General features: G+C 41.9%; 1 protein-coding gene across 2 annotated transcripts in view; it reads right to left on the bottom strand.

Moving 5' to 3' along the window:
• Positions 1 to 849: 849 nt before the first annotated feature.
• Positions 850 to 27,077, bottom strand: part of Ca5b (carbonic anhydrase 5B) — a 57,418-nt gene continuing 31,190 nt past the window's right edge. For both annotated transcript variants that reach the window (XM_028887740.2, XM_028887741.2), the window contains exons 4-8: positions 17,134 to 17,252; positions 15,644 to 15,739; positions 13,865 to 13,927; positions 12,677 to 12,832; positions 850 to 1,486 (exon numbers count right to left, since the gene is read on the bottom strand). In XM_028887740.2, coding sequence (XP_028743573.1) covers positions 1,307 to 1,486; positions 12,677 to 12,832; positions 13,865 to 13,927; positions 15,644 to 15,739; positions 17,134 to 17,252 — 614 coding nt within the window. In that variant the 3' untranslated portion in view covers positions 850 to 1,306. The remainder of the gene's footprint in view (positions 1,487 to 12,676; positions 12,833 to 13,864; positions 13,928 to 15,643; positions 15,740 to 17,133; positions 17,253 to 27,077) is intronic.

The following is a 27,077-nucleotide window of genomic DNA, read 5'->3' as shown; positions in this document are numbered from 1 at the left end:
GACTATAATCTCTACTCAAAATTATATAACTATAATAACTATAAACATTAAAAGATAGCTAAAGCTGAGTGCAGTGGCACACACTTATAATCCCAGAAATCAGGAGGTAGAGGCAGGAGAATCAGAAGTTTAAGACCAGCTTTGGCTATATAGCAAATTCTAGTCTACCTTGGGCTACATGATACCTTGTTTCAAAAAATAAAAATGATAGCCAAATGTGTCAAATATAATAGTCAAGTGTGGTACCTTATACCTATAATCCTAGCACTTGAGAGACTGAGACAAGAGGATTACTGTGAGTTCCAGGCTAGCCTTGACTACAGAGTGAGATCCTGACTCAAAATACAACACAACACAACACACACACACACACACACACACACACACACACACACACACACACTGTCAGATATAAAAACACATCATAATTCCCAGCAGGTTGCTGTAAGAGCAACTTGCATGTCATGCTGGTATTCCAGCGACACATACTATTATCATTCAAAGAGCAAACGCATTTGGTAAGACAAATGAAAGCCAGGCTCTGTGGTACAAGCCTTTAATCTCAGCACTTGGGAGCAAAGGCAGGCTGATCTCTATGTGTTCAAGGCTAGATTGGACTACATAGTGAGTTCGGGGACAGCCTGAAGTACACAGAGAAAACTTATCTTTAAAAAAAAAAAAGACAGATGAAATACTCTGAAAGCAATAAATGCATTTGTAACCTTTGAATGTCATTTTGAGATCAGCAGCTCCAAATGATGGTAGCTAAGAGTGGGACCAATACTATAAGATGAGACCATTTAACAGTTTGAACAAAAGGGTGGCGTCATTAAATAAAATTCACAAAAACCTCTTGCTGTGGGTTAACCTCCTGTATTAGGCCTGAACAGAAAAATCAAGATGGGTCACTCACATTAAACTTCCATTTTTACCAAGTAGAAACTAAACTGTTTATCCGACTTTCTGAGAAACAGAAATTAGACAAATTTAACATCAAAATCCCAAACAGGCCATTTCAACTGGCCTTGTAACAAATATTCCTCTGCCTTAATCCTGTCACACACACAAAAAAAGGTAACCTAAGGTAACCTGATATTATTTGGTTATAGGTTTTTGTTTTTATTGTTTTGTCGTCCTGTCTTTGCTTTACAAGGATAGGAGTTTTGAAATGTTGTTACAACAAAGGAAGGGGAAAAAAAAACATAAATGTATAAACGTAAGTATTAAGTGCAGCATTTTAAATTAATCTAGTTAAGATTTTAAGCTAATACGCTTTAAAGAAAGATGCTGCCTAAGTATGAACATCTTAGGGGGTGACTTGGCTGGCTGCTGGCTTGGGTTTCGCTTGTATATTGAGCACATAATCATGGCGGAAGGATGAGCGGACAGTACGGTTCATCAGTGGCTGAAGTGGGCGGAAGTTGTCCACCATTCTTTTCTCTTTCTCCCCCTCAGAAGTGACAAGCAGGGTCCGAAACTGCTCAAGCTAGAAACCAAAAACATTAAGAATATCAATCAAAAACAATCTTTAGTCCATGGCTAAATTACTTTCATTTTGTTTGTTTTGAGACAGGGTCTCACTGTGTAACCCTTAGAATTCTTTATGTAGAGCAGGTAGGCTTTGAACTCCCAGAGACCCACCTGCTTCTGTGTCCTAAATGCTGTGATTACAGACATGCACCACCACACCTGGCTTGCTTTCACTTATACAATTCTACAACACTTTGTCTCTAACTGTATTAAGAAAGAAGTTATATTTTGGTGAGATGTCTTCACCCCTTGACAAGGGGTTCAAAGCCATGCTGTTGGCATGGTTGTGTGACAGCAGCAGAAATTGGTGAAACCAGTCAAGCTTTGGGATGTGAAGATTAGGGACAAAGGCCCTGGTCCCCACATATTATCTGTTTGCCAGAGGTGAATTTCATCATCTCTCTGATTCTGAGGAACATCAAATGGAGAGAAAAGTCTAGAAAAGTGGTATGTACAAAATGATTCCATTTTGTCACAAAATTATGCATATTATAAAGATAAAAGATCAGAAGGATTTACCCAAATAATTAATAATACTGAGTGCTAAAATAACCAGTGATTAGGATTATAAATGACAGATAACATTTTAAATGCCTTATTAGCATATATAATTATACCTAATAATGGGTTTCATTATGAAATTTTCTAACATGCATATAATATATTTCCATCCTATTGCTGCTACTCCCCACCCCCATTACCTCCCACTTCTACTCCAACTGATTCTTTTTAAGATAAACCACCAGCCCACCCCTATCCAAACCAAAAGGAATGACATTGTAAATCTGGCAGGGGCTAGGAGCCTGGGAGCAAAGGCCTTTGAACTCCAACAAGTCCAACATAACCAACTCATTCAACAAATCAAGGCTGATCTGACATGGGTATAGGACATCATCAAAAAACTCATTCTTGGGTGTTGAAGATGGTTAAAAGCACTGGCTGCTCTTCCGGAGGTCCTGAGTTCAATTCCCACCACCCACATGGCAGCTCACAACTGTCTATAACCGTAGTCTCATGGGGTCTGATGCCCTCTTCTGGTGTGAAGACATACATGAAGACAAAAATACATTAAATAAATAAATAAATAAACAAACAAATAAATATTGGTTTTTGTTTTTGTTTTTGTTTTTTTGAGGCAGGGATTTTCTGTGTAGCCTTGCCTGTCCTGGAATTCTCTCTGTCTTCCAAGGCATGTGCCACCACTATCCAGCAAGTCTTAAAAGAAACAAACAAACAAACAAACAAACAGATGAAGAAAAAAAGAAGGAGAAGAAAACAAAAACTCCAGACTCAGTTGGACTCCCTGGCAGCCATGGTATTACAAAATAGTTGGGGATTAGATCTCATGGCAGAAGGGAGGGATCTATACTATGTTAGTGGAGGGATGTTGTTTCTACATGAATTTATCAGCTCTCATAAGGGAGAATTCCAGACAGTTAAAAGAAAGAATAGAATCACAAGCCAGACAGCCCCCATCAGGCTGGACAGGTTTGGGGAGCACTTGGGGTACATGGATGACCCCCTTTATTAGGCCCCTTATTATGATAGTTCTAGCTCTAATTTTCAGTCTTTATGTTTTAAAATTCCTCTCTAATCTGTTGCAGCAAAGAGTTCAAGCCCTTACCTCCTCAACTATCACTCAACTCCTCTTGACTGAGGACTACCAACCCCTCAGAGTCCTGGAACCAGATGATCCCAAAAGCCATTTAATCTTGAGAAATCAAGATACCTCTAAAATCAAAAGACCTTGGAAAAAACAAACACCCCCCCAAAAAAAAAACCTTTTATATCTCTCCCTTACAATGATCCCCTCACCAGCACAAAAGAGTTAGGAAAGAATTGATGCCCCTGTCCCTCACTTCTTTCTGTGCTTCAGGGTCTGAGATGACAGCGGGCCTGGATATAAAAACAGGATTTCCAGGAAAGTACAGATGACCCGCTCATCCTTATCAGTTGGCCACAACCCAGAGAAGAATGTTTGCTGGACAGGCTATCTCCCAAAAGAATCTGTCTGGCTTGGGCAAACAAATTCAGGAAGGAGAACCTGCACACCCGCACATAGCCTCCTGAAGCTGCAGGAACTTCCTCATTCCCAAGCGCCGCCCCCCACCCCACCCCTGCAATCTCCATAAAGGGTCCTAGCTAGCTTTTCCCCTACACAGAACCTCTACCCATGGAGAGTGCCTGTCTTTTGCTGTTTGAAATAAACAATCTCCTCTATTGAGGTCAGACTCTGGTCTATTTCCTGCCTTCTGTCTCTTCACTCTGTGCTCCAAAATCTTAACATTTTCCCTCTTCCCAATGACTTTCATGTCTTTAAAAGCATTATATGGCCCGATGAGTTTTAGTAGGGTCACTTACAGGAGAATGGGCACCTTACCAGTGGCTGTACCGCTGAGGAAAGTGTCTCCCCCTCCCCCATTCACTGTGTAGACAATCCTCGGGTAACTTTTCCTTAATTACTGAATTATCTGTGTATACTGCTGGTTTTTTGTCATCTTGACAAAAGCTAAAGTCAGATTAGCACATCGGCCAGTTTGTGGAGGTATTTTCTTGACAAATAATTGTTCTGGGAGGGCCCACATCACTGTGGGCAATGCCACCTCCTGGCTGCTGGTCCTGGTGTTCTAAGAAAGCAGGCTGAGCAAGCCACGGAGAGCCAGCCAGGAAGCAGCGGTCCTCCATGGCCTGTTTCAATTTCTCTGGTTCCTACTTGAGCTTCTGCCCTGGTTTCTCTTAATGAGGGACTCTACACTCTAAAAATGAAATAAATCCTTCCCTCCCCAAGTTGTTTTCGGTCGTGGTGTTTATCACAAAAAAACAGAAAGCGAACTAGGGTACTATGTTAAAATTTTATTGAAAATTCCTTACATGGGCCACTGACCCTCCGGTTTTCTTTCCAGAGTTATATCAGTTTTTAAATATGAAGGATAGTAGCATATCGGATGAATGTGTAGGTCCCAAAGGCCAGGCTTATGAGCAGTCCAGCTCTGGACTTTGTCTTACGTTTGTAAGTTTCATCATAAAGAAATGTGTAGCCGGGCGGTGGTGGCGCACGCCTTTAATCCCAGCACTCGGGAGGCAGAGCCAGGCGGATCTCGGTGAGTTCGAGGCCAGCCTGGGCTACCAAGTGAGCTCCAGGAAAGGCGCAAAGCTACACAGAGAAACCCTGTCTCGAAAAACCAAAAAAAAAAAAAAAAAAAAAAAAAAAAAAGAAATGTGTAAGTGTAGTCTAACACAAGTTTGGCTGCTTGTGTTCCTTCAGACCTCTGGTTTTCTTTTGTAGTTAAAAGAGCTCCATTCACCTTGCACTCTGAAAGGAATTCTTTATGATGAATTTTTATGATGCTTTCCTGTTTTGCAGTACTGAGGGTTAAATGTGGGGCCTCACATATGCTGGGTAAGCAGTTATAAAGTTTGAATGCTTAATCCAACTCCCCTTTTACCGTCAAACATCACCCTTACCACATATTTCATAGAATGTCCTGTCCTTTTTCCTCCCTGAGTTGACATACTGTGAGAGCCAAAGTTACATTTGAAGTTTGAATTACTACGCCTTAGAGACCCATGAAACAAAGATCTGCAAGCCCCTTGCCCAAGGATAGACAGTTCCTGAAATGCTGGAGGCCATTGTTTATAGAAGATAACAAGCCACATGTTTTCACTCCCCTAAACAAGTTTGTTTGACCCATCTGCACTGGACATGCTCAATCACATGTGGGCGGGAGGTATGTAAGCAGAAAATATGTCAGGATATATGCTTGCCCCGATTGGACCTGATGGGAAATGCAATGAATTATGGGTTTTCCTTAAGTCCTTGCCATACTTGATTCTGGGCCATTTCCCAGGAACCTGGGTATGGACCTGGCCAGATTCCATCCACCTGGCCAGGATTTAATTAAAGCTTGCTTCCAATTTGGCTTTAAACTGCAGTAGTGGTCTTATTCTCAATTGGTAGGATTAACAAGGCCACCTTCAACATAAAGTAAATTCTCAAATGTAGTTGGACACAATTTTGAACTTATAACCTTCTTCTTGCAAAGGCTAATTTTCTCTATCAATCAGACTGGGGGTGTACAGATAGCTGGTTAAGTGTGTCTGTGAGGGTGTTTCCCAGAAGAAGTTAGGATTTGAATTGGGGGGCTGAGTAAAGCAGATGGTTTTCTTTTATGAGGGTGTCAGTCACTACGGAGAGCCTGAATAGAACAAAAAAGTAGAGGGTTAACTTTGCTCTCTGCTGACTGTCTTTTTGTTTTGTTTTAAGAAAGGATCTTAAATAGCCAAGGCTGGCCTTGAACTGCTATATAACTGAGGGTGGCCACCTCCCAAGTGCTGGTACTATAGGCACAACACCCCAACACCTAGTTTGTATGGAATTAGAAAACTACTGTTTTAGATTAAGTTCCTGCTTTAGGTCCCAATAGACCAACATAAAAATCAAGATAGAGAAGCTAGGTGTGGTGGCCCCTCAATCCCAGCACTCAGGAGACAGAGGCAGGCAGATCTCTGTGAGGTCAAGGCCAGCCTGGGCTACACAGGAAGTCCCAGGTCAGCCAGGGAAACATAGGGAGACCCTGTTTCAGAAAAAGAAAATCAAGATGGAGTCACACTAGACTTCCATTTTCCCAAGGGGAAACTACACTGTTTCTGTGATTTTCTGAGAAACAGAGATTAGAGAAATCTCAGAGATTAATCTTAGAAAAAAAGTAGAGAAATTTTAACAGCAAAATCCCAAACAGGCCATTTCAGTTGGCCTTGTAATGAAGATTCCTCTGCCTGAATCCTGTCACAAGAAAGGGTAACTAAGGTGACCTGCTGTTTCTTGGTTGTGGATTATTTTGCTTTGTCTCTTTGCTTTACAAGCCCCACCATCAAAAGCTCAATCTGCCTCTGTACTAGGAGCTCCTAGTTATTGGGCCTTCAAGCCAAGACTAGAATGCACACTGTTGGCTTTCCAGCTCTCAGGCCTTTGAGCCCCCCTCTCAGGCAAGCTTCAGGCTGTAGATTGTCGGGGCCGCGTCAGAGGCGCCGCAGTCAGCAGTGGAGTGTATGGAATACAACCCACCAGACAGCAAAGCTATGATGGGAGCACCCTGGAAAGGCAGAGCCCCTGGGCAGGGGGTGGGGGGTGTGGAGTGGGGGGTGGGGACTATCTCCAGAATGTCCCTTGCTTCTGCTGTGCTTTCTCCTGCTTGCTGCTGTCATGTTCCTGCTGTATCTATCATGGTGTGGTTACTATGTGAAAGGATCCCACTGTATCTAGTAGAGTGTGATGTTTCATGGGAAAATCCCACTCCTCGCTGGGCAATTTACTTGCCGATCATAATGAAGATGATTTTTGTAAGAGCAGTGGTGCTTAGTTGGATCAATGATTTAAAGATACAAGTGGTTAAGACAGTTAGAAGATGATTAGGGAAATGGTTCAGGTTATTCTGCAAATTGCTGTAATAAGACATACAAAAAGGGCAAAAAGAGGCTATAAGACCCCTTCTGCTTTGTTACATGTGAGATTTGCAGAGCATGGAAAATGAGAACAAGGAAGTCTCATGCATTATAGACCCATGAATTCTGCCTGTGGATAAACAGGCTGGTGGTCAGAGGGCAATGATGTCCCTATACCCAGGGTGAGGCCTGAGTTCCTTGGTCACGTAGCTTACAGAATTCATCACAGGTTTCCGTATGCATCTTGAAAAAATAAAGTTGTGAAAGGAAATTAAATGACCCTATCATGTGTAAAGAAAAATCGATGATTAAGTGGAGCACTTGTTTAAAGTTTTGTAGGAATCTGCTACACTGAAATCACAACTAGCTATCTGTTAGTACAAAGGAACTGACTGAAATATATTTGGCTTGCTAATAACTTTGTTAATAATGAACAAACCATTGCTCTGGGATAAAGATGGTATGGTGGGAAAATTAATACAGAGAAAAATGTTTAACTACTTGTGGGCTTCTAAGAAAACCATGTAACTCATATTGTAATTTCCTCTCATGTAAAGATTTTAATTTGTTTTTGGAAAACATGTAACGTGGTTGTGAGGTAATCTTTCCTTGCATAGAAACTTTAGTCTTAGGTGGTATAAAAGGGATAAGAGAAAAATAAAGAGGCAGAAGAAGAAAGAGGAAAATAAATGCACAATTAAGCTTTGCCCCCTCAGCTATGCCTCCTGTGTGTATGTTTAGTAGCCGCTGACTCCACTTCTCCTCTCCATTTCTCAGAAGTGGAAGAAGAAGCTGCTTCTTCATTAGTCCATAGTAAACCAGAAGACTCGTCGGCCTCCATAATCACAGGAGCATAAGAAGTCCTGCTCAAGAGAGCCCAGTCTAATTCATTCCCCCTGTTCCTTCCTTCTTCCTCCCTCCGCCTCTCTCTCCCTCCTGCCTCGCTCCTGCTCTCCCCGTCTTCCTTCCTCTTTCTCCTTCTGTCACTCTGTCTCTGACTCTCTGTCTCTGTCTGTGTCTCTCTGTGTCTCTGTCTCTGTCTCTGTCTCTGTCTCTCTCTCTCTCTCTCTGTGTCTGTCTGTCTGTCTGTCTTTCATCGGCTCTGTTTCTAAACACTTTTCTTGATCGTTGTGTTATTCCTGTGCCAGTACCATGGCATTTGGTTCTTGAAGCTTTATAGTTTCGTGAATCTAACCACTTCTTCTTTGTTCTTTTAGACATCTCCCTGGCTATTTATGCACATCTGTTTTGACTCAAATGGATGTCTGGGGGCTGGACAGACGGCTCAGTGGTTAGGGGTGCTCGCTATTATTACAGAAGATCAGAGTTTGGTTCCCAGCACACATACTGAGCAACTCAGCCTCTAATTCAGGTTTAAGTGGATCTGACACCATTTTTCTGGCTTCTGTGTGAGTGTGCACATACACACAATTTAAAACAATAAAATGAGGCTGAAGAGATGGTTTGGTGGTTAAGATCACTTGCTGCTCTTGTAGAGAACCTGAATTCAGTTTCCAGCACCCACATGGAGGCTCACAACCATCCATAACTCTGGTCTCCTTGGGAACTAGTCACATACACATGTAGACAAATATATATATATATATAAATAATAAAACCTTTTAAAAGTAATGTATCCACTTTAGATCCTATTGGCATATTTACTGGAGCTACATTAAATTATGGAGACTAAACAATTCATGGAAAATATAACAATTTAAGGAAAACTGATATGTCTTCCTGGTCAGTAATAAAGTATGAAATTAATTAAGTCTTCTTCGGTATCCTAGAAGATTAGGTTTTATTGTTAGCATACCTTGTTCAAACTACTCAAATGTATTTTACAGTTTTATTCTGATCATATCTATATCTTTCTTTTATTATATCTTTGTATCATAATGTCTTTTAACTGGCATATATTTGATATATATTTTTATGTCTATACATTAACATTATATCTCACCAACTGCTAAATTATTTTTTTTTTTTTTTTTTTTTTTTTTTTTTTTTTTTTCGAGACAGGGTTTCTCTGTGTAGCTTTGCGCTTTCTGAGCTCACTTGTACCAGCTGGCTCGAATCACAGAGATCGCTGTCTGCTCCAGTGCTGGGATTAAAGGCGTGCGCCACCAACGCCCGGCTTGTGTGTGTTTTTAACCTGGTTTCCTCACTTGGTTTTATTTTTTGATCTGATTATATGGGCTATTTCTACAACATGTCTTGCTTTTGTATTTGAGACAGGGTCTCACAAGTGTTGGGGTTAAAGACGTGTGCCAACACACCCAGCTCTATAATGTATTTTTTAAGAGAGAGGAGCAGTCTTGGTATATTGCTCAGCCCAGTTTTGAACAGCCAGGCTCAAGTAATCCTTTTGCCTCAGACTCCTGAGGAGCTAGAACTGAAGGCATGCACAGCACATAAATAACCCTAGAATATAATTTAATATAACATTTAATATGGTAACAGTTACTTCCAGTGGGCATGGTGGCGTATACCTGTAATCCCAGAATTTGGGAGGCAGAGGTGGGAAGATCAAGAGTTCAAAGTCATCTTTAGTGACATAGTGAGTTGGAGGCCAGAGTAGGCTACATGAGACAAAAAAAATTACTTTCATATTAAACACAATTATTGGTATTCTGTATCCATGGGTTCCACATAAATATTAGAAAAAATATTATTGGTACTCAGGAGGCAGAAGCAGGAGGATAATTGTAATTTCTTTTTTATGAGAAATATTGATTCTCTATTTTTTTAGAAATATTGATTTTCAAGTTTTTTTAAATTTTTATTTAATTAACAGTTTTTCATTTATTTTTACATACTGACCATAGTTTCCCCTCCCTTCTCTCCTCTTATTCTCTCCCCCTAACTCCCATCTACTCCTCTCCCCATCCACTCCTCTGTCTCTATTCAGAAATGGGCAGGCCTCCCATGGGCTTGAACAAAGCATGGTACATCAAGTTGAGGCAGGACCAAGCTCCTCCTCCTGCATAAAGGCTGGTCAAGGTAATCCAGCATTGTAATTTCAAGGCCAGTTTGCTCTACACAGTGTATTTTAGGCCAGCCAGGAAATTGCTTCTATTGAGCATTCACAGATATTTTTATTGTCATTATTCCCTAATCAATATAGTAGGAAAAATATTTACATTGTATGGCAATATAATCTTTAAAAAATAATATACATGTGATTTAAAGTATATTGGAAGATGTGTGTAGGATGTATGCAAATGTTAAAAACTTAGGCAATTCCATATAAGGGACTTGAGCATTGGCATGTTTTGTATATTTGGGGTTCTGGAACCAATCTTCTACAGCTATCAATGGATGACGGTATTTTTTTTCTTTTGGTTTTTCAAGACAGGGTTTCTCTGTGTAGTTTTGGTGCCTGTCCTGGATCTCACTCACAGAGATCCGCCTGCCTTTGCCTCCTGAGTGCTGGGATTAAAGGCATGCGCCACTGCTGCCCGGCAGATGACTGTATTTTTAAAAAATTTATTTTATTTTTTATTTATGGAAGAGAGAGAGAGAATAGGCTACTCGTGGGTGGTATCTATGTGGGCCAGAAGAGGACGTTGGATCTCCGGGAACTGAAGTTACATGGCTATCAACTGCCTGACATGAATGCTTGGATCTGAGCACCTGTCCTCTGGAAGAGCAGCAAGTGCTCTTAACTGCTGAGCCATCTCTCCAGCTCTTGTATTTACTTTTGAACGAAGATCAATTGGCCATGCTAAGGAAGTCTCTATTCATCTGTATGTTATTACAAATTATTACGGACAGAATAGAGCTGGGTATGGTGGCACATGCCTTTGACCCCAGAACTCAGGAGGCAGAGGCAGAGGCAGGAGGCTAGCCTGGTTTACATAGTTAGTTAGTTCCAGAACAGACAAGGCTAGATAGAGAGGCTTTAGGGGCTTTTCCTTCAACTCACTAGCTCACTCCCTATTTAAGGGAGTAGTACTTTCTCTTTCTTAATAAACCACCTCTATTTCTATTTCTTTAATAAAAAATAAAGACTATTACAAATGCCTTTTAAGAATCTATGGAAATGAGAGCCAGGGATGTGACTCAGCAGTAGACTGCTTGCTCAGCACGCACTAGGTCTTAGGTTCAATTCTCAATACCATGTTAAAAAAAAAAAAAGTATCTTTCTGGGCGGTGGTATTGCATGCCTTTAATCCCAGTACTCACGAGGCAAAGGCAGGCAGATCAGGAGTTCAAGGCCAGTCTGGTCTACAAAGGATGTTTGGGACAGCCAGGATTAAACAGAGAAACCCTGTCTCAAAAAAAAAAAAAGAAGAAAAAAAATTCTGGAAATGTTAATATTTTTTTCCTAGGTAGAGTCACTGATACCATGAATTGTGTTTCTATAATAATAAACAACCATCCAGGGCTGGGGAAGTGGCTTAGCAGTTAAGAGTGTTTGGGACTTGTCCTCTGGACCTACATTGGTTGGCTCACAACAAACTATGACTCCAGCTCCAGAGGATCAGACACTCCTTGCAAGTATCCCACCCAAGTGGCATACACTCCACAGACACATGTGGACATAGAAATGAAATAAAAATGAACAGTACCAAGCATCCCTCTGCTTCTGATACACTGCTGGCTTCTGTTTCTAATACTTTGTTGGACCTCTTTTCCTTTTCTATCAGCCTAAAGTTCACTTTGGTAGGGCCAGTGTTGGTGGTGTCAGTTATATTGGCTTCAAAAAAAGTCTGGGAGATTTTGTTTGTTTCTTGTGAAAATGCTTTGTAATCAATATACATCCCACATAGCAAATATGAGAAAATATTGGAAATTATCTGTTTGCAGGGTGTGTGTGTGTGTGTGTGTGTGTGTGTGTGTGTGTGTGTGTGTGTGTGTGTGTAGGGAGGGGTTACTGGGGACTGAACCCGGGACTAAGCAAGATCCCAAGCCCATGAGCAAATATTATTGCATTTTAGTTGTAAACTAAACAAGACTTTGTGTATAGGTATAGTAATTATCAGTTCAACTGACTTTCTAAGCAAATAATAGACCATAGGTTTGAATAATATTAAATTTTCTTCATAGTCATTGTTAGAGTGTCTTTATCCTCAGCTACTATTGCAAAATTCCCTTAAGAATTATAAATGCTCTGGGCATTTCCAGATTTCACTCTTCCCTTCACCTGGGTTTTGATTTTAACTAGAGATGCACAGTTACAGAGGAAGCACACAATTCCTAAGCAAATATAGAAGCAAATAGCCTATATCCTTCTGTGCTTTAAGACTTTTTCCTGGTTAAGGCTAGGGATATAGTAGCAAATGATTGCCTAGTGTATGCAAGGCCCTAAGGTCAATCCCTACCACCACAAAACAATAAAACAAGCACAAAAATAGTTCATTTAAAGTTCCAGGCTAGGGACTGGAGAGATGGCTCAGTGGTTAATAGCACTGGCTACTCTTCCAGAGGACCTGGGTTCAGTTCTCAGCATGCACATGGAAGATTAAAGCTGTCTGTTACTTCAGTTCCAGGGGAATCTGATACCTTCACACCAATGCACATAAAATAAAGTTAAACAAATTATTTTTTTAAAAAATTTCCAGGTCAGGCTAAGCTACACGAGACCCTACTTCTCCCAAAACAAACAAGCAAGCAAAAAAGCAAAAATAATGCCAAGATTTGAGCCCAGCTTCAACAGGCAGACTAGCGTTTCCTTGGATGGAAAATGTGTAAGGAATACCTGATCACGATCAACCTCTACTGGCTGCTTCTTAATGATCCAGGTAACGGACTCTGAGAGGGGTGGTGTAGTGAGAGACCCGGAGTAGGTCCAATAATCTGGGCAAGTAGGCATCAGACAGGAAGGGTCAAAAGATCCAAATTCCACCAGGGTGTCCTGTCCAAGAGAAAGAGTTACTGAGTTGTTATTATTCATTGGTGAAAGTCATTCAGGTATCAGAAGGTGAGGCAGTGATTCTAATGGAGTGTCCGGGATCAACAGTGGTCCAGGGGAGGTCCAGGGACTCTGAGTAGCTTCTGAAACAGTCATCACTACTTAACACAAAATCACACTGTGTATTTCTGATAGTTCTCCCTGGGAGAACAGCCAAAACGTTTTCTCCTTCAATTTTGTTGGGAGGTATTAGGTAGTGGCGGCTCATAAACAGACAGGCTTCTCTTCTTTGAGAGAAACTAAAGCCTGATTGTCCTTTCAAACTAGCACAGAGCTGAGGGTGTAGCACAGTGGTAGACAGCTAGACAGCTTGCCTAGCATGCTCAAGGCCCTGAGTTGCATCCCTGGCACCGCAGTGAAGGAGAAAGGGAGGGAAGGAGGGAGCGGGGGAAGGGGAGAAGAGGGGGGGGGAAGGAAGGAAAGAAAGGAGGAAGGAACAGGGTGCCAGAATCCTGGACTAAGGAGAAAGAGAAAAAGAGGGAGACAGGAAATGAGGGAGGAAGGGGAACAGGAAGACAAGAAAACAGAAAAATGGTGCACTAATTTTCGGGAAGCAGCCCCCACAGGATTCTGAATTTTGAGGACTTCATTGTGACAGTTGGACAGAGGACACGGAGTTCTTCACTTCTAGACAAGTTAAGTTTTTGGAAAACTCTTCTCCCTCCCTACTCGTGGAAGGTAGCTGGAGAGAAGGCTGTTCTGAGTGTTTCTACAAAGATGGAGAAGGAGCTGTCAGGAGCAGAGTCAATTCCCGAGCAGCACATACATACTCAGCAAAACCCGAAAACTGCACCAAGGTAACCTCTCCTGTGCCCTGCAGTGTTTAACCTCCTCTGTGCCTGCTCTCCTCCTGCAGCAGTGTTGAAAGAGACCTGAATGCAGTTCACTGAATTTGTCTTCCTGCTTCAAAGTGCATTATCGACTCCGAGAGGCAAATATGAAATACGCTTCAAGTGATGTAAGGGGGGAAATTACCTTGTGCTTAATTGATGGCAAAGTGTCCACCAGTTTCTGTAGTTCTTTATGATGTTTACCTAGCTAAATAAAAAGAAGAAATATTACACACCATGGCCATCTCACTGCAGAAACTCAAATAGAATGGGAATCAAAATTAACCACCTGGTGGTTACATATAAACAAACCACAGGACTGCAACTAGATTCCAGCTGGTAATTACAACTATTATAAACACCACTAAATTAAATTAGACTTAGAACAGAATAACAGGCTGTTTGCTGGCAAGACCAGTGCGTCTATAGAGAAAGGTGCCTCCTGCTCCAATTAAATATCATTTCTTACACTGAATTTTAAATTGATGAAATTATAAATTACCCTGCATTTTACTAATGCCCTCGCCCAAGGCAGGGTTTTACCATGTAGCTTGGGCTGGTCTCAAAGTCTTGATCCTCTTGCCTCAACTTCCCAAACTAAGCATATTTCAAGTGTTCACTTGCCCCAGATGGCTTGTGTCTACTTTATTTGGCTGTGTATTTTTTAAGACTTATTTTATTTTTTATTTTTATGTATGTATATGTGTCTAAGGAGGGATATGTGCATGTGTGGGCAGATGCCCATGGAGTACAGAAGAGGGTGTTGAAGCCAATGAGGCTGGAGTTACAGGCAGTTGTGAGTAGCCTGATGTGCATACTGGGAACTGAGAATCAGTCTTCTACAAGATCAGCAGGCACTCTAGACCGCCAAGCCATTGCCCTAGCCCCTGGACTACATTTTTATACCATTTGAAATATATTCATAATAGTTATTGATTTCAACCACTGTTTATTTTTACCATCTATATGTAAAACATATATATTTTTAGACAGTCTCACTATGTAGTCCTGGCTGACCTCAAACCCACAGAGATCCACTTGCCTGTACCTCCTGAGTACTAGAATTAAAGGTGTGCCACCACACTTGGCCTGGTACTAATATTCTTTTTAAAATATTAATTGTACAGAATAATGAATTTTCTTGTGATATTTCCATACACTTATATCATACACTTTAATAATATTAATTCTCCATTCCTCTCCCTCCTCTTTCCCTCTCCTATTGATCCCAACATTCTTTTTTTCCCTTTTTTGGTTTTTCTCTGTGTAGCCCCGGCTGTTCTGGAATTCACTCTGTAGACCAGGCTGGCCTCAAGCTCAGAGATCCACCTGCCTCTGCCTCCTGAGTGCTGGGCTTAAAGGCGTGCACCACCACTGCCCTGCACTAACTCAATGTTCTTTTTTTTTGAAGATTCATTTTTATTAGGTTTAAGTGTGTGTGTGTGTGTGTGTGTGTGTGTGTGTGTGTGTGTGTATACTCATGTACATGAGCATAGGAAGGATTAATGTGCATTTGAGTGAAGGCATTCAAAACCCCTAGAGCTGGACTTACAGGCAATCAGAAGTTGGTGGATGTGGGTGCTGGGAACTGAACTTGGATCCTCTGCATGAGTAATACATGTTCTTAACCATTAAGCAATCTCTATAGATCTTTTTTCCTTTTAATTCTAAATTTCCTTCAAATAAGTAACTTATATTGTAATGTTCTATCTTTTCAGTGTAAGATACAATATATCATTTGAACTTGGTGAGATGGTTTGTTTGTTTGCTTGCTTGAGACAGAGTCTCTCTCTATAGGCCTGGCTGTCCTGGAACTCATCATGTAGGCCAAGTTGGCCTGGAACTCAGAGTTCTGCCTGCCTCTGCCTCCCAAGAGCTGAGATTAAAGGTGTGCTATGTGCCCAGCCTGAGTTTTTGTTTTTACCTTTAAAAATACACCTATCACAGCCAAACCATTTTCTTCCAGTGCTGCATCCTCAAAGCTTTCAAATTTGACTGCATTCCAATGTACCAAGTGCAGCTGAAACAACAGAGACAGTGGGGTTTCTACATGACCATGTGGGGTTGCACCAAAATAAACTGACAGCCCCACCCAACATGTAACATTTAACCTTGTTTCATCACTCCAAATAGAGCCACTGAGAAAAGTATATGACAATCTGGTCCACACTGAGACCGACATAAAGAATGGGAAGAAGATATTGTGGCAAGAACAGCAATATTACTTTGAAAGAGAGGGATTTGTTAGGGGCGAAAAAATAAAATTCACATGGTAAAGTAACTTCGCAATGATGGATCAACATTTTCTTCATTCCTATCCTGATTTGCATGAAATACTAATATCCCCAACCCATTTGCATCTAAAGGAGAGAAGATGTTTATATTAAGAGAAATTCATTCTCCCTATGAAAATTAGATGGGAGCTAAAGACAAATTTCTTCTTGGAGGGATGATCACTTAAAATGTTTTCATTTTTAGCATCACATTTAAAACTAAATTAAGGGAAAAGTTGCAAGATGAAATTCTATTTGCAAAGAGAAATTCGATTTCCTTGGGCTCTGCTTGCATTTCCATATCCATCATTCTTCAGCCATCATTCTCAAACCTGCATCACCTAACTTCCCAAGTGAGCCACTTCAAGGTCCCAGTTAGCTTCCCTCTCGGAGCCCAACTGCAAGCTCTGGTGCTTTGGCACTCTGATTTCAGAAGCCTTTGATACCTTTCCCATTTCTCTCTCTCTCTCTCTGTTTTGCTGCAGCCTCACTTGAACTCCCACCATTTCCCACTTGGTTAACGAAGTCTTACAGCTCTACAGTAGTTTGAGATTACTGAGTAAATGAGTGTTTGGCATGCATGTATATCTGTATATCATGTATGTGCCCGGTGCCTGCTGAGGCCAGAAAGGGCATCAGATCCCCTGGAACTGGAGTATATAAATGGTTGTGGCACCATGTGAGTGTGGAGAACTGAATCCAGGTCCTCTTGCAAGAGCAACAAGTGCTCTTAACCATTGACCTATCTCTCCAGCCCCAGAATTCTGTTTTATCCTCTTAAGGTTTATTTCATGTATACTCTTCAGAATGGATATATTCTACATGTAGAAGATGGGAAGGCTTAAGTATGTCCCATGCAAGCTAAATAGGACTTAAAGCACCATCTGAGACATCTTGGTAATTTCTTTGAACTAGAAACCTCGGAACTATCCCCACTGTTTCAGACCCATTACTCTTTGGGACCTTTTTAACATACTTCTGCTGTTCAAGCCAGGTATGAATATCTTTAATCCCAGCACTTGGGAGGCAGAGGCAGGAGGAATTCTGTGAGTTCAAAGCCAGCCTGGTCTACAGAGTGACCTCCAAGACAGCCAAGGCTACAGGAATTAAAAATAAAAGAAGGAAAGGAAAGGAAACATACCTCCGCTGGGTAGCATTTGCTGTCCACAGTGTGCTCGGAACCCCAGGCATCAATGGCCCCCCAGTGAAAATGAAACTGCTTCAGTCGGTAGTTGTGTTCCAGGGGTCCTCCCTCAATCACTGAAATGACACATCCAGCAATTCAGAGAACGTGGGGAAAAGGTGAACCCCGTCCTTGAATCATTCGGAGTATATGATGTCACATACAAGTATTTATAAAACTGATTTCCATGAAGTAAACACATGCATAAAGATTCAGCCAAATAATATCAAGACCGAATCACATACCAAGCAACATACAGATATTAAAGGCTAGATCTCAGCTTAATTAATTAATTAATTAATTCGACAAGTTTTCATGTATCCCAGGCTAGCCTCAAATTCACTATATAGCCAAGGATGACCTTGAACCTGATTTTACTTTCACCTCCTGAATGCTGGGATTACAGATTGACTTGTTTTTGCATCTTTAGTTATTGGGCCTAGTTTCCATTACGTGAAATAAAATGCAAGTTTCTCTTGGTGTATTTATCCCATTCAAACAGATAAAACCAAACTATGCATACAAAAGATATTATAAAAAGTTTTTTTAATTCATTTAGGCCAGCCTTCTCTCAAACTAAGAATTACCCTCCTAAGAGCTGGCTTTAAAGGTGTATTTTACCACGTTCATTCTCCTTCTTGGAATAAAATGTTAATACATTTATGTGTGTGTGTGGTGTGTGTGTGTGTGTGTGTGTGTGTGTGTGTGTGTGTGTGTGTGTGTGTGTGTCCGTGTCCCAGGTACCATCAGGCTTGGCAGTAAGCATCTTTATCTGCTGAGCCATCTCACCATCCCCCATCCTTTTTCTTTATCTATACACTAACACCTTCCTTTTCAACTTTGGGGGTTTTGTTTTGAGACAAGGTTTCATTATGTTACCCTGGATGGCCTGGAACTTGCTATGTTGACCATGCTGGCCTCACAGAGATATTCACCTTCCTCTACCTTTGGAGTGCTGGGATTAAAGGTGTGAACTGCCATGCCTGGCTCTTTGCAACTTTGGGGTTCTTTTTGTTTGATTGGTTTGGGTTTGGCTTTTTTCAATATTAAAAAAAAATGTTTTATGTGTATGGGTGTTTTGCTTGCATGTTTTTGTCTGTGGATCACATGCATGCCTGGTGCTTATGGAGGCCAGAAGAGGGCATCAGAGCCCTTAAAACTGGAGTTACAGATAGTTGTGGGCCATCATATAGATGTGAGGAATCAAACTCAGGTCCTCTTGAAGAGCAGTCAGTGCTCTCAACTGCTGAACTATGTCTCCAGATCCCTCTTGTCAACTCTTGAACATACTAGTGTTTCTTTCACTTTTGTTGAAATGGAATAAAACATTTGCAAAACAAAAATTATCACCAGGAAGATATGGCCCAAGAGCACATGGTTTCCAATAAATAGACTAGCATTTTCAAGATCTATTGCACAGCATGGTGGCCATAGTGAATAGAAGCATCTATTCCAAGTGTTCTACAAGAGTAGATTTTAAATGTTCTTACTATAAATAAATGGTATGTGAGGTGATGGATAAGTTAATTAGCTTGATATCATCATTCAACAATATGTACATATACAAAAATATATACTGCATTCCATCAATATATACAGTTGTCAGTAAATAAGAAACACAACAATTATTACCCAGCTCCCTTTAGACAGAATAAGCAATGTGAATCATCACACAGTTTACCACTGGCATTAGTGATGAATAACAAATACTTTTTGTTTAAACTATTTTTTGAACACCAATGAAATCAGTACAGTATAAGAATATTTAGCCAGGTGGTGGTGGCACATACCTTTAACCCCAGCACTTGGGAGGCAGAAGCAGGCGAATATCTGTGAGTTAGAGGCCAATCTGGTCTACACAGTGAGTTCCAGGACAGCTAGGGCTACATAGAGAAATCCTGTCTCCGTGTAAAACTAAAACAACAACAACAAAAAAGAATGTTCAGGAAAAGTAACTTTTAGAAGCAGTCCTGTGGGCTGCTCATGCTTTTAATCCCAGTACTCTGGAGGCTGAGGCAGGCAGATCTCTATGAGTATGAGGCCAGCCTGGTCTAGATAGCATGCTTCAGGTCAGTCAAGGCTACATGGTACAACCTGGTCACAAGAGGGGAAAAAAGTCACTCTGCAATCCACTTTGAGCTGTGCTGATCCCCACCCCCAACTCTGCTAAAGCATATCAGCTCCTTATTTCTTCTGTCTCATTAGACTCTAGACTCTAGCAACATCTGTTCATCGTCAAACCAACCCAGCAGCACTACAAGCACCCATCTCGTGCATCTTAATGATCTTCAGAGTTTACTATGTCATCAGTTGCAACTTGCGTGCACAAATGATGGAGTCTGGAAACCCCAAGGACCAAACACACTGATGTATCAGGCAGTGGTCAGCTCTGTATCTTACTGGCCTCTAAAGCTTTCTCACATAATTTCTTCTTTAAATAATGGTTTTGCCAGGCATGGTGGCACAAGCCTTCAATCCAAACACTCAGGAGGCAGAGACAGGTGGATCTCTATGAGTCTGCATAGTAAAACCTTGTCTGAAAAAATGTGGGAAGTGGGGCGTGACATTTTCATTAAAGTCACCAAGGTTGATTTTTTTTCCTTTGGAGGGCAGGGGTGATATAGAGTTAATGGCCCAAATCATTATTTTAATAGGAACACAATACTATAATGAACTGAAATAAAAATGTTCCCTTTCCCTAAAAAAAAAATACTTTTTTTTGAAATAGGGTTTCATGTAGTAGAGGCTGGCTTTGGATTCACTGTGTAGCAGAGGATGGCCTTGAACTTCTGATCCTCCTGTCTCCACCTCCCAAGTGGTGAGATTACCCATGTGTGCCACGGGTCTTTTTTTTTTTTTTTTTTTTTTTTTTTTTTTTTTTGTGGTCCTGATGCTTGCTTGACTTTGTGCATGCTAGACAAGCATTCTACCAAGTGAGCCACATGCCCAGCTCCATTTTTCTAACGCTCTAAATTGTGAACATGCTTTTGCCAAATATTTGATCTAATCTTCTGAATAAAATTGAAGGTCTAATCCCAAGTAAAGTGACACAGAGAAAGGGGCCAGTTTTTATTTTCTTTCCCTAGGACAACACTGGAAATACACCCTGGCCCTTGACTGCATGTTTCTTCCAACGATAATGAGCAAAGCAGAGAGACGTCACCACCAAAGTGGTTGTGAGGGAAATGAGAGGCAGCATTGGTCTCGGTATGCTTCAATTCTCCACATAGCATTGGTTCACACCACATTAAATACATTTTTAAATTCACGTGCCCAAATTTAAAGCTGGAAAATTTCAGAGCTAGGACAATAACTCAGTGGTTAAACAACTTGTGCCCAAGTGTGAGGACTAGGGTTTGAATCCCCAGAACTCACATCAAATGCGAGGTGGGTGGGTGGGTGAGGTGCCCCATCTGTAATTCCAGCCCAGGAAGCAGGGACTGGAGATAGCCAGAATAAGCTAGCTAGCAAGACTAGCATCAGTAGCAGGCTCTGGTTTGGACTGGCAGACCAATCAGTAGGGAGGAAGAGAGGTTGAAACCAACCTCAGGCTTCCACATGTACATGTGCTACCACAAGTATGCAAAAAAAAAAAACACGCATACCACACACATATGAAAAATGGAAACAGGAAAAAATTAAAGCTGGACAGTTTCATGCAAAAATATTATTTTAAGCTGACTTGCATCAGTGAGACTCCTTTGGCCATTATGGGCACACAGTTTCATTGGACAGCAGGCTGGGGGGCGGGGTGAAAAAGCTGGCTCCTTGAGTAGATCCATTTATTTTCCATTGCTACTGTTTCCTTCAAACTCTGCCAGTCTCACTAACTCTCATCAGCTCCCCGGCCTGTAGATAGAACCACATGGTGGTTCCTGGGAACAAAGAGCTTAGAGGACCAGCACTGGCTCCAGCGCTTACCTAAGTTACGGCATCCTTAGTGTGTGCTTAGCATCCTGTCTATGTAAACTGTACAACAGGGAGAGGCACATGATATGGTTGAGAGGATGAACTTTGAAGGAAAAGAACCTTGCTTTGGACCCAGTGACTACGTGTCACTGAGACCCCGTAGGCAAGGAGTTAGATAGGAGGTAACCAAGGAAACAGTAGCTCTCTGTTGGAGTTGTGTCTCTTGGTTTCGGAGGGAGATGAGACATGAGGAAATTAGTCAAACTGTGACTGTACACCGGGAGCTTAGCCTCCTATGGTTCTCAATGTAGTTAAACACCCTTGAAGCTGCAGTTACATTTGTCCCCGTGTATCAGAAACCCAGGCCATAGGAAACAAAGGGACCAGCTTCCACCCTGCGTGCTTGCTTGCAAAGCCTGAAGAACTTCCTTAATCACCAAACATGCTTACTAGCAAAGAGTCTGCTTCCTCACTAGCTCCAGGCTTCATATAGTATTCCCTGCATTGGGAGTTTTTAGGAAAAAGATTTATATTTATGTGTATGAGTGTTTTGCCCGCATGTGTGTATGTGAACCACATGTGTGCCTGGTACCCAGGGAGGTCGGAAGAGGGTGTCAGCTCCCCTATAAATGGAGTTATGGGTGATTGAGAGTCACCACGTAGGTGCTGGAAACTACCTAGGTACTTTAGAAGAGCAGTAAGTGCTCTTCATCACTGAGCTGTTGCTCCAGCCCCACATTGTGGTTTTGGCACCCTCCTTTAAGAGGCTTTTAAGAGGCTCATGGGAAGAAAGGCCCTAAAAGGTAGATCTGGTCCACCATGATTTGAGAGGGTACTAAGGGTCACCTTACTTTTATGAATATGCTACCCACCTCATAAGTATTGATTAAAACGTCTTTAAAACTCAATGCGATAGTTGTACCTGACCTTTGGTCCACCTTGGCTTGGTCCATTCTCTTCTGAGCGCATGGTTTGCTTTACTCTGCTTCATATGAGCTTCTGCTTAAACTGTCTACACCTCACCTGACTTTTTTTCCCTTTGCAAAGACAAGAACCAAGGAGAAGCTTTACCAGGTGACATCACTTGCCAAATGTGCTGGCAATTTCTAACTTTATGCCCAGTCATCCCCATCCCTGGGTATTCATACATAGTGTTGTATGATCCTGTCCCCCGGGTGTGAGTTGGGCCTCAAGACCTATTTCTAAGGGAGGAAGTGGCAGAATGTCTCTCTGGGAATTAAATTACAAAAAGGTTGTCCTGACATTCCTCACATGCTTGTTTGAAAAGCTTGATGAAGCCTGATGTTACGTGATAAGTGGTCCTTAATAAGAAAAAAAAAAAAAAAACCTCATTAGTGAGTAACTCCGCCAAAGTAATAAATCAGATCAGACCAAATTAATAAATCCAGGTTTAATCTGAGCAAAGCGTTCCTGGATGGTCCCAGGGGAAGAGGAGAAACCATGAGGGAAAACCAGGAGGGGAAGCCCATGGGCCAGACCTTAAATACCCTCTGGAGTGGAGCGGCTGCTTGATAGACTTTCTCAGGGGTGGGGTCTGGTGAGGGCAGCTGAGGGCGGGGTCTGGAGAGAGCAGCTGAGGGCGGGGTCTGGAGAGGGCAGCTGAGGGCGGGGTCTGGAGAGGGCAGCTGAGGGCGGGGTCTGGAGAGGGCAGCTGAGGGCGGGGTCTGGAGAGGGCAGCTGAGGGCGGGGTCTGGAGAGGGCAGCTCCAGGGGAGATCCCCATGGTCCTATGAAGAAGTCTTCAGGACAAGAAAGTGAGGTGGCCTCTAGCTATTGTCACTTGAGTGAGTTTGCAAAATCCTTTGCCTAGGGAAGGAACCTTGGGATGAAAGCCCAAACATGACTAATACTTGCTCACAGCCCTGTGAGAAACTCAGGCGCAGAGTACTCAGCTAAGCTGTGTCCAGATTTTCCGTCCATGTGCATGGTCTATATATACTGCTTTCCAAGAACCAGCTCCTGCTACCCCTCTGAGCTTTCTCTGCTGCCTCCTCCTTCTTACAGTTGACACACAGTGCAAACATGACACAACTTCCCCCCTCTGTGAACATGCAGACTCCCTATGTGTCACCTCTTCCAGGAAGCCTTCCCTCTGCCCCATACACATACCGCTGTCACAGCTCTGACACTCTACAGCAGCAGCATCTCTTCTAAGGTCTGTCTCTCCACCATACTATCAACTCCTTAAAGGCGGGGACCACATCTTTCTTTCCTTCCTTCCTTCCTTCCTTCCTTCCTTCCTTCCTTCCTTCCTTCCTTCCTTTCTTTCCTTCTTTCTGTTTTTTGTTTGTTTGTTTTCCGAAACAAGGTTTCTCTGTGTAACAGTCCTGGCTGTCCTGAAACTAGCTCTGTAAATCAGGCTGGCCTCCACCTCCCGAGTGAGTGCTGGGATTAAAGGCATGCACCACCACCACCTGGCTTCTTCCTGTTTCTTTTCTGAGTACCTGTCATAACCTTGAGCCTATGCTGAAGCCCTGGTAGGAGAGGAGATATTCTCAAGAGAGATACTTGTGCACCTCCCCCCATCAATTAGAGAAAAAAAAAGAACCTCTGGTAGGTCTGGAATGGGAGCTTATAACCCCTTCCCCAACACCATACACATACATACTTTTGGCCTGGATATAAATAAAAACTGTCTCTGTAGCTTCTTTAAAATATGGGGCTGGGAAAATATCCACATGTAGAAGATTGAAAATAGACCTCCTTCACCCTGAATAAACATCAACACCACAGCAGGCATGGTGGTGTATGCCTGTAATCCTAGCACTCAAGAGGTGGAAGCAGAAGAATCAGGAATTCAAGGCTACAGGAGATCCTGCCTCAAACAAATAAGCACTCTTGGCCCCAAGTCAACTCCAAAGGGACCAAAGATAGTAATAGAAGACCTCAAGGGGGCTGGAGAGATGGCTCAGTGGTTAAGAGCACTGATTGCTCTTCCAGAGGACCAAGGTTTGATTCCCAGCCCCCACGTGGTGGCTCATAACCATCTGTAACTCCACTTCCAGGAGATCTGACGCCCTCTTATGGCCTATGCAGGCATTGAGTGCATATAGTGCAGAGACATACATGTTGTCAGAACACCCACACACATAAAATAACAAATTTTAAATTAAAAGATTCCTTGAACTGAAACTGTTAGAGCCAAAAACATAGGAAAAGCAATTCAAGATATAAGCATAGGCAAGGTCTTTCCAAATAGGACTTTTATAGTTTAGGAGATAATAGCAAGAACAGACGCATGGGGTTGCATGGAATTTAAAAGCTTCTGTACAGCAAAGGGATCAATTAGTAGAGTAAGATATCCTGCAGAGAGGGGGGAAAGATCTTAGCTAACTATACATATGACAGAGGATCAGAGGATGTGTGTGTGTCGGGGGGCTGTATTTCCTCTGACCTCCCCACATTTACCTGCCAAACAGAATCCCTGCAGATTAAGGAGGAAGTGGGCATAGGCATTCCTGGGAATGATGGGAATATTCTAAAATCAGACTGTACTGATAGTGACACCACTCTGTAAGTTTACTAAAAATAATTCATTTTTTTAAAAAAAAAAATGTAGAACCAAACTAGGGAAGGAGAACTGAAAAGGTTTTGGAAAGCATTCTTACTGGATTCACCACCTGCTGGTGCCCATAAAAGTATAAAGAGATATTGGATGATGGATAGGCAGCACCCTTAGGAGAACAATAGGACTCTCCCCTCCTCCTCCTGAGTGCCCGTAAGAATCTCAAGGAAGCTGATTAAGTTGATGCCAGGGATCATTCATGTCTGCCCAGGAATAATACAGTGCCCTCCCCTGTTGTGGAGTATTACTTTAACTATGTAAAGACGTGCTACATTTGCTTATGCTGCATTTGTTTAACTATGTAAAGATGCCTTGCATTTGTTTTTCCTTGCCTGTCTAAGGCACCTGATTGGTCGAATAAAAAGCTGAATGGCCAATAGCTAGGCAGTAGAGGGATAGGCGGGGCTGGTGGGTGGAGAGAATAAGTAGGAAGAAGAATCTAGGCTAGGGGAGAAGAGAGAATGAGGGAGAAAGAGAGAAAGATGCCCAGGGCCAGCCAGCCAGGCAGCCACCAGACACAGACATGGAAGAAGCAGGAAAAGTTGGACATACAGAATGAAAGATAAAAAGCCCTGAGGCAAAACACAGATGAAGAGAAACAAGTTAAATTAAGCTATATGAGCTAGTGGGACAAGCATACGATAAGGTCAAGCATTCATAACTAATAATAAGTCTCTGTGTTATGATTTGGGGGACGGCAATCTGAGAAAGACTGTTAAACTCCCTGACACTTTGTCATATTCACCATGTACTCATTAAGATCCGTAACTGTGTGTGTCCTTTTCAGGGGGTATGATGGTCGGATTTTTGTTTTCTTTTGTTTTGTTTTTTGATTTTGAGATAGGATTTCTCTGTATAGTCCTGGCTGCCCTGGAACTTGCTCTATAGACCAGACTGACCTTGAACTTACAGAGATCCACCTGCCTTTGTCTCCCAAGTGCTGGTATTAAACACTTGAAAACAGAGTCTCAGTTGGAGACTCTCTAGGTCAGGTTGGCCTGTGGGAATGTCTTTGGAAGATTATGTTGACTGCTAACTGAGATAGGAAGACCCACCCTGAATACAAGTGCCACCATGGCTTGGCATCATGGCTTGGCTCTGGATGGTGTAAGAGTAGAAAAAAGCTAGCTAGGCAGAACCAGCAAGCAAAGATTTCAGATATTTAAATTAAGCATGTCTCTCTCTGATCTTGACCATGGATGCGAAGCTTTAATTTCTGCCTTGACTTCCCTGCAGTGATGGACTGTAACCTGGAACTGTAGCCAAATAAACCCTTTCTTCCCTGTGTTGCTTTCTGTCAGGATATTCTATCGCAGCAACAGACATAAAACTAGAACAGGGGAACCAGATAACAAAGCCATACTCCAAAGAGGACCATGGTGTGGCATGCTCACATGCCTTCTCTTCTGAAGGTGTACGTTTCTGTAAGGAAAGTTGTGTTGCCTCCTCAGTCATCCCGGTCATCCCGCGTCTTCTTTCATGGTTTTCTTGGCCCATCTAATTGACCCTTTGTCGATTCTGTTGCTCCTTCTGAAGAACCACTGTTTCATTCCATTGATTTCTGCTCAGCTCATTATATTATATTATGTCCTTCTTTCTTGCTTTGGGCTTAGTTTCTTCTTCTGGTGCAATTTCTTAGGGTGGGAAGCTAAGTTTAGCGAAGGGACAGCGCTCTTCTCTGTTATGGGCCTTTTCCGTCTGTGCACTCCCCCCAAACACTCCTTTCTGTCACATAACTTCCCTGGCTCCTTCTCCTTCACTTTATTCCAGATCATACAACATACTCTGCAGCAGCATTTCTTAGGGCATTTTCATTTTGGATTGTATTTTGAAACTCATAGATTAGATCTTTTCTCCCTAGAACTGTTCCTTGCTTTTCTTCATTTCCAGCCTGTCTTTGCTTTCTTGTATTATTTCCTTACTTTTGATGTTCCCATGCTCTATTTTTGCCCCTGTTGGAGTAATATGAATTTTTGAGACAGGATGAAGAAATAACAATGAAGAATAAGCAGGAATTAAGAGGCAGTCAGTCACTGAAAGGAAAAATGAGAAAGAGAGAAAGTTATGGACTTATTAGAGATTGACAGTATTCTATAGGAAATAATAATCAAGCACTATAAAAGAACTGTCATTTTTAGTCCTTTCTGAGAAAGTAAATAAGCAACTTCTCTAGATTTTTTCTTGCATGTTCATAAAAACAAACCATGACAAAACAGTGTGACTGATTCCTAGAGACTGACTCACTCAGGGAAACAGGATCAGAGGGATTTTAGTCAGGTGGGTCTGTAGTACCAGAATCTATTGTGATGAAAACAGGAGTTATTTGTTTCTCATCTGAGATTACCCATGCAAATGAATAGAATAGGACTTCTTGAATCTACAGTTCAAAAGAAAAGAGAGACTAAAAA

This window comes from Peromyscus leucopus, chromosome X, assembly GCF_004664715.2.
Source record: "Peromyscus leucopus breed LL Stock chromosome X, UCI_PerLeu_2.1, whole genome shotgun sequence".
Lineage (NCBI taxonomy): Eukaryota > Metazoa > Chordata > Mammalia > Rodentia > Cricetidae > Peromyscus > Peromyscus leucopus.
Note: the sequence above shows the minus strand (reverse complement) of the source record. Positions and strands in the feature narration are given on the sequence as shown.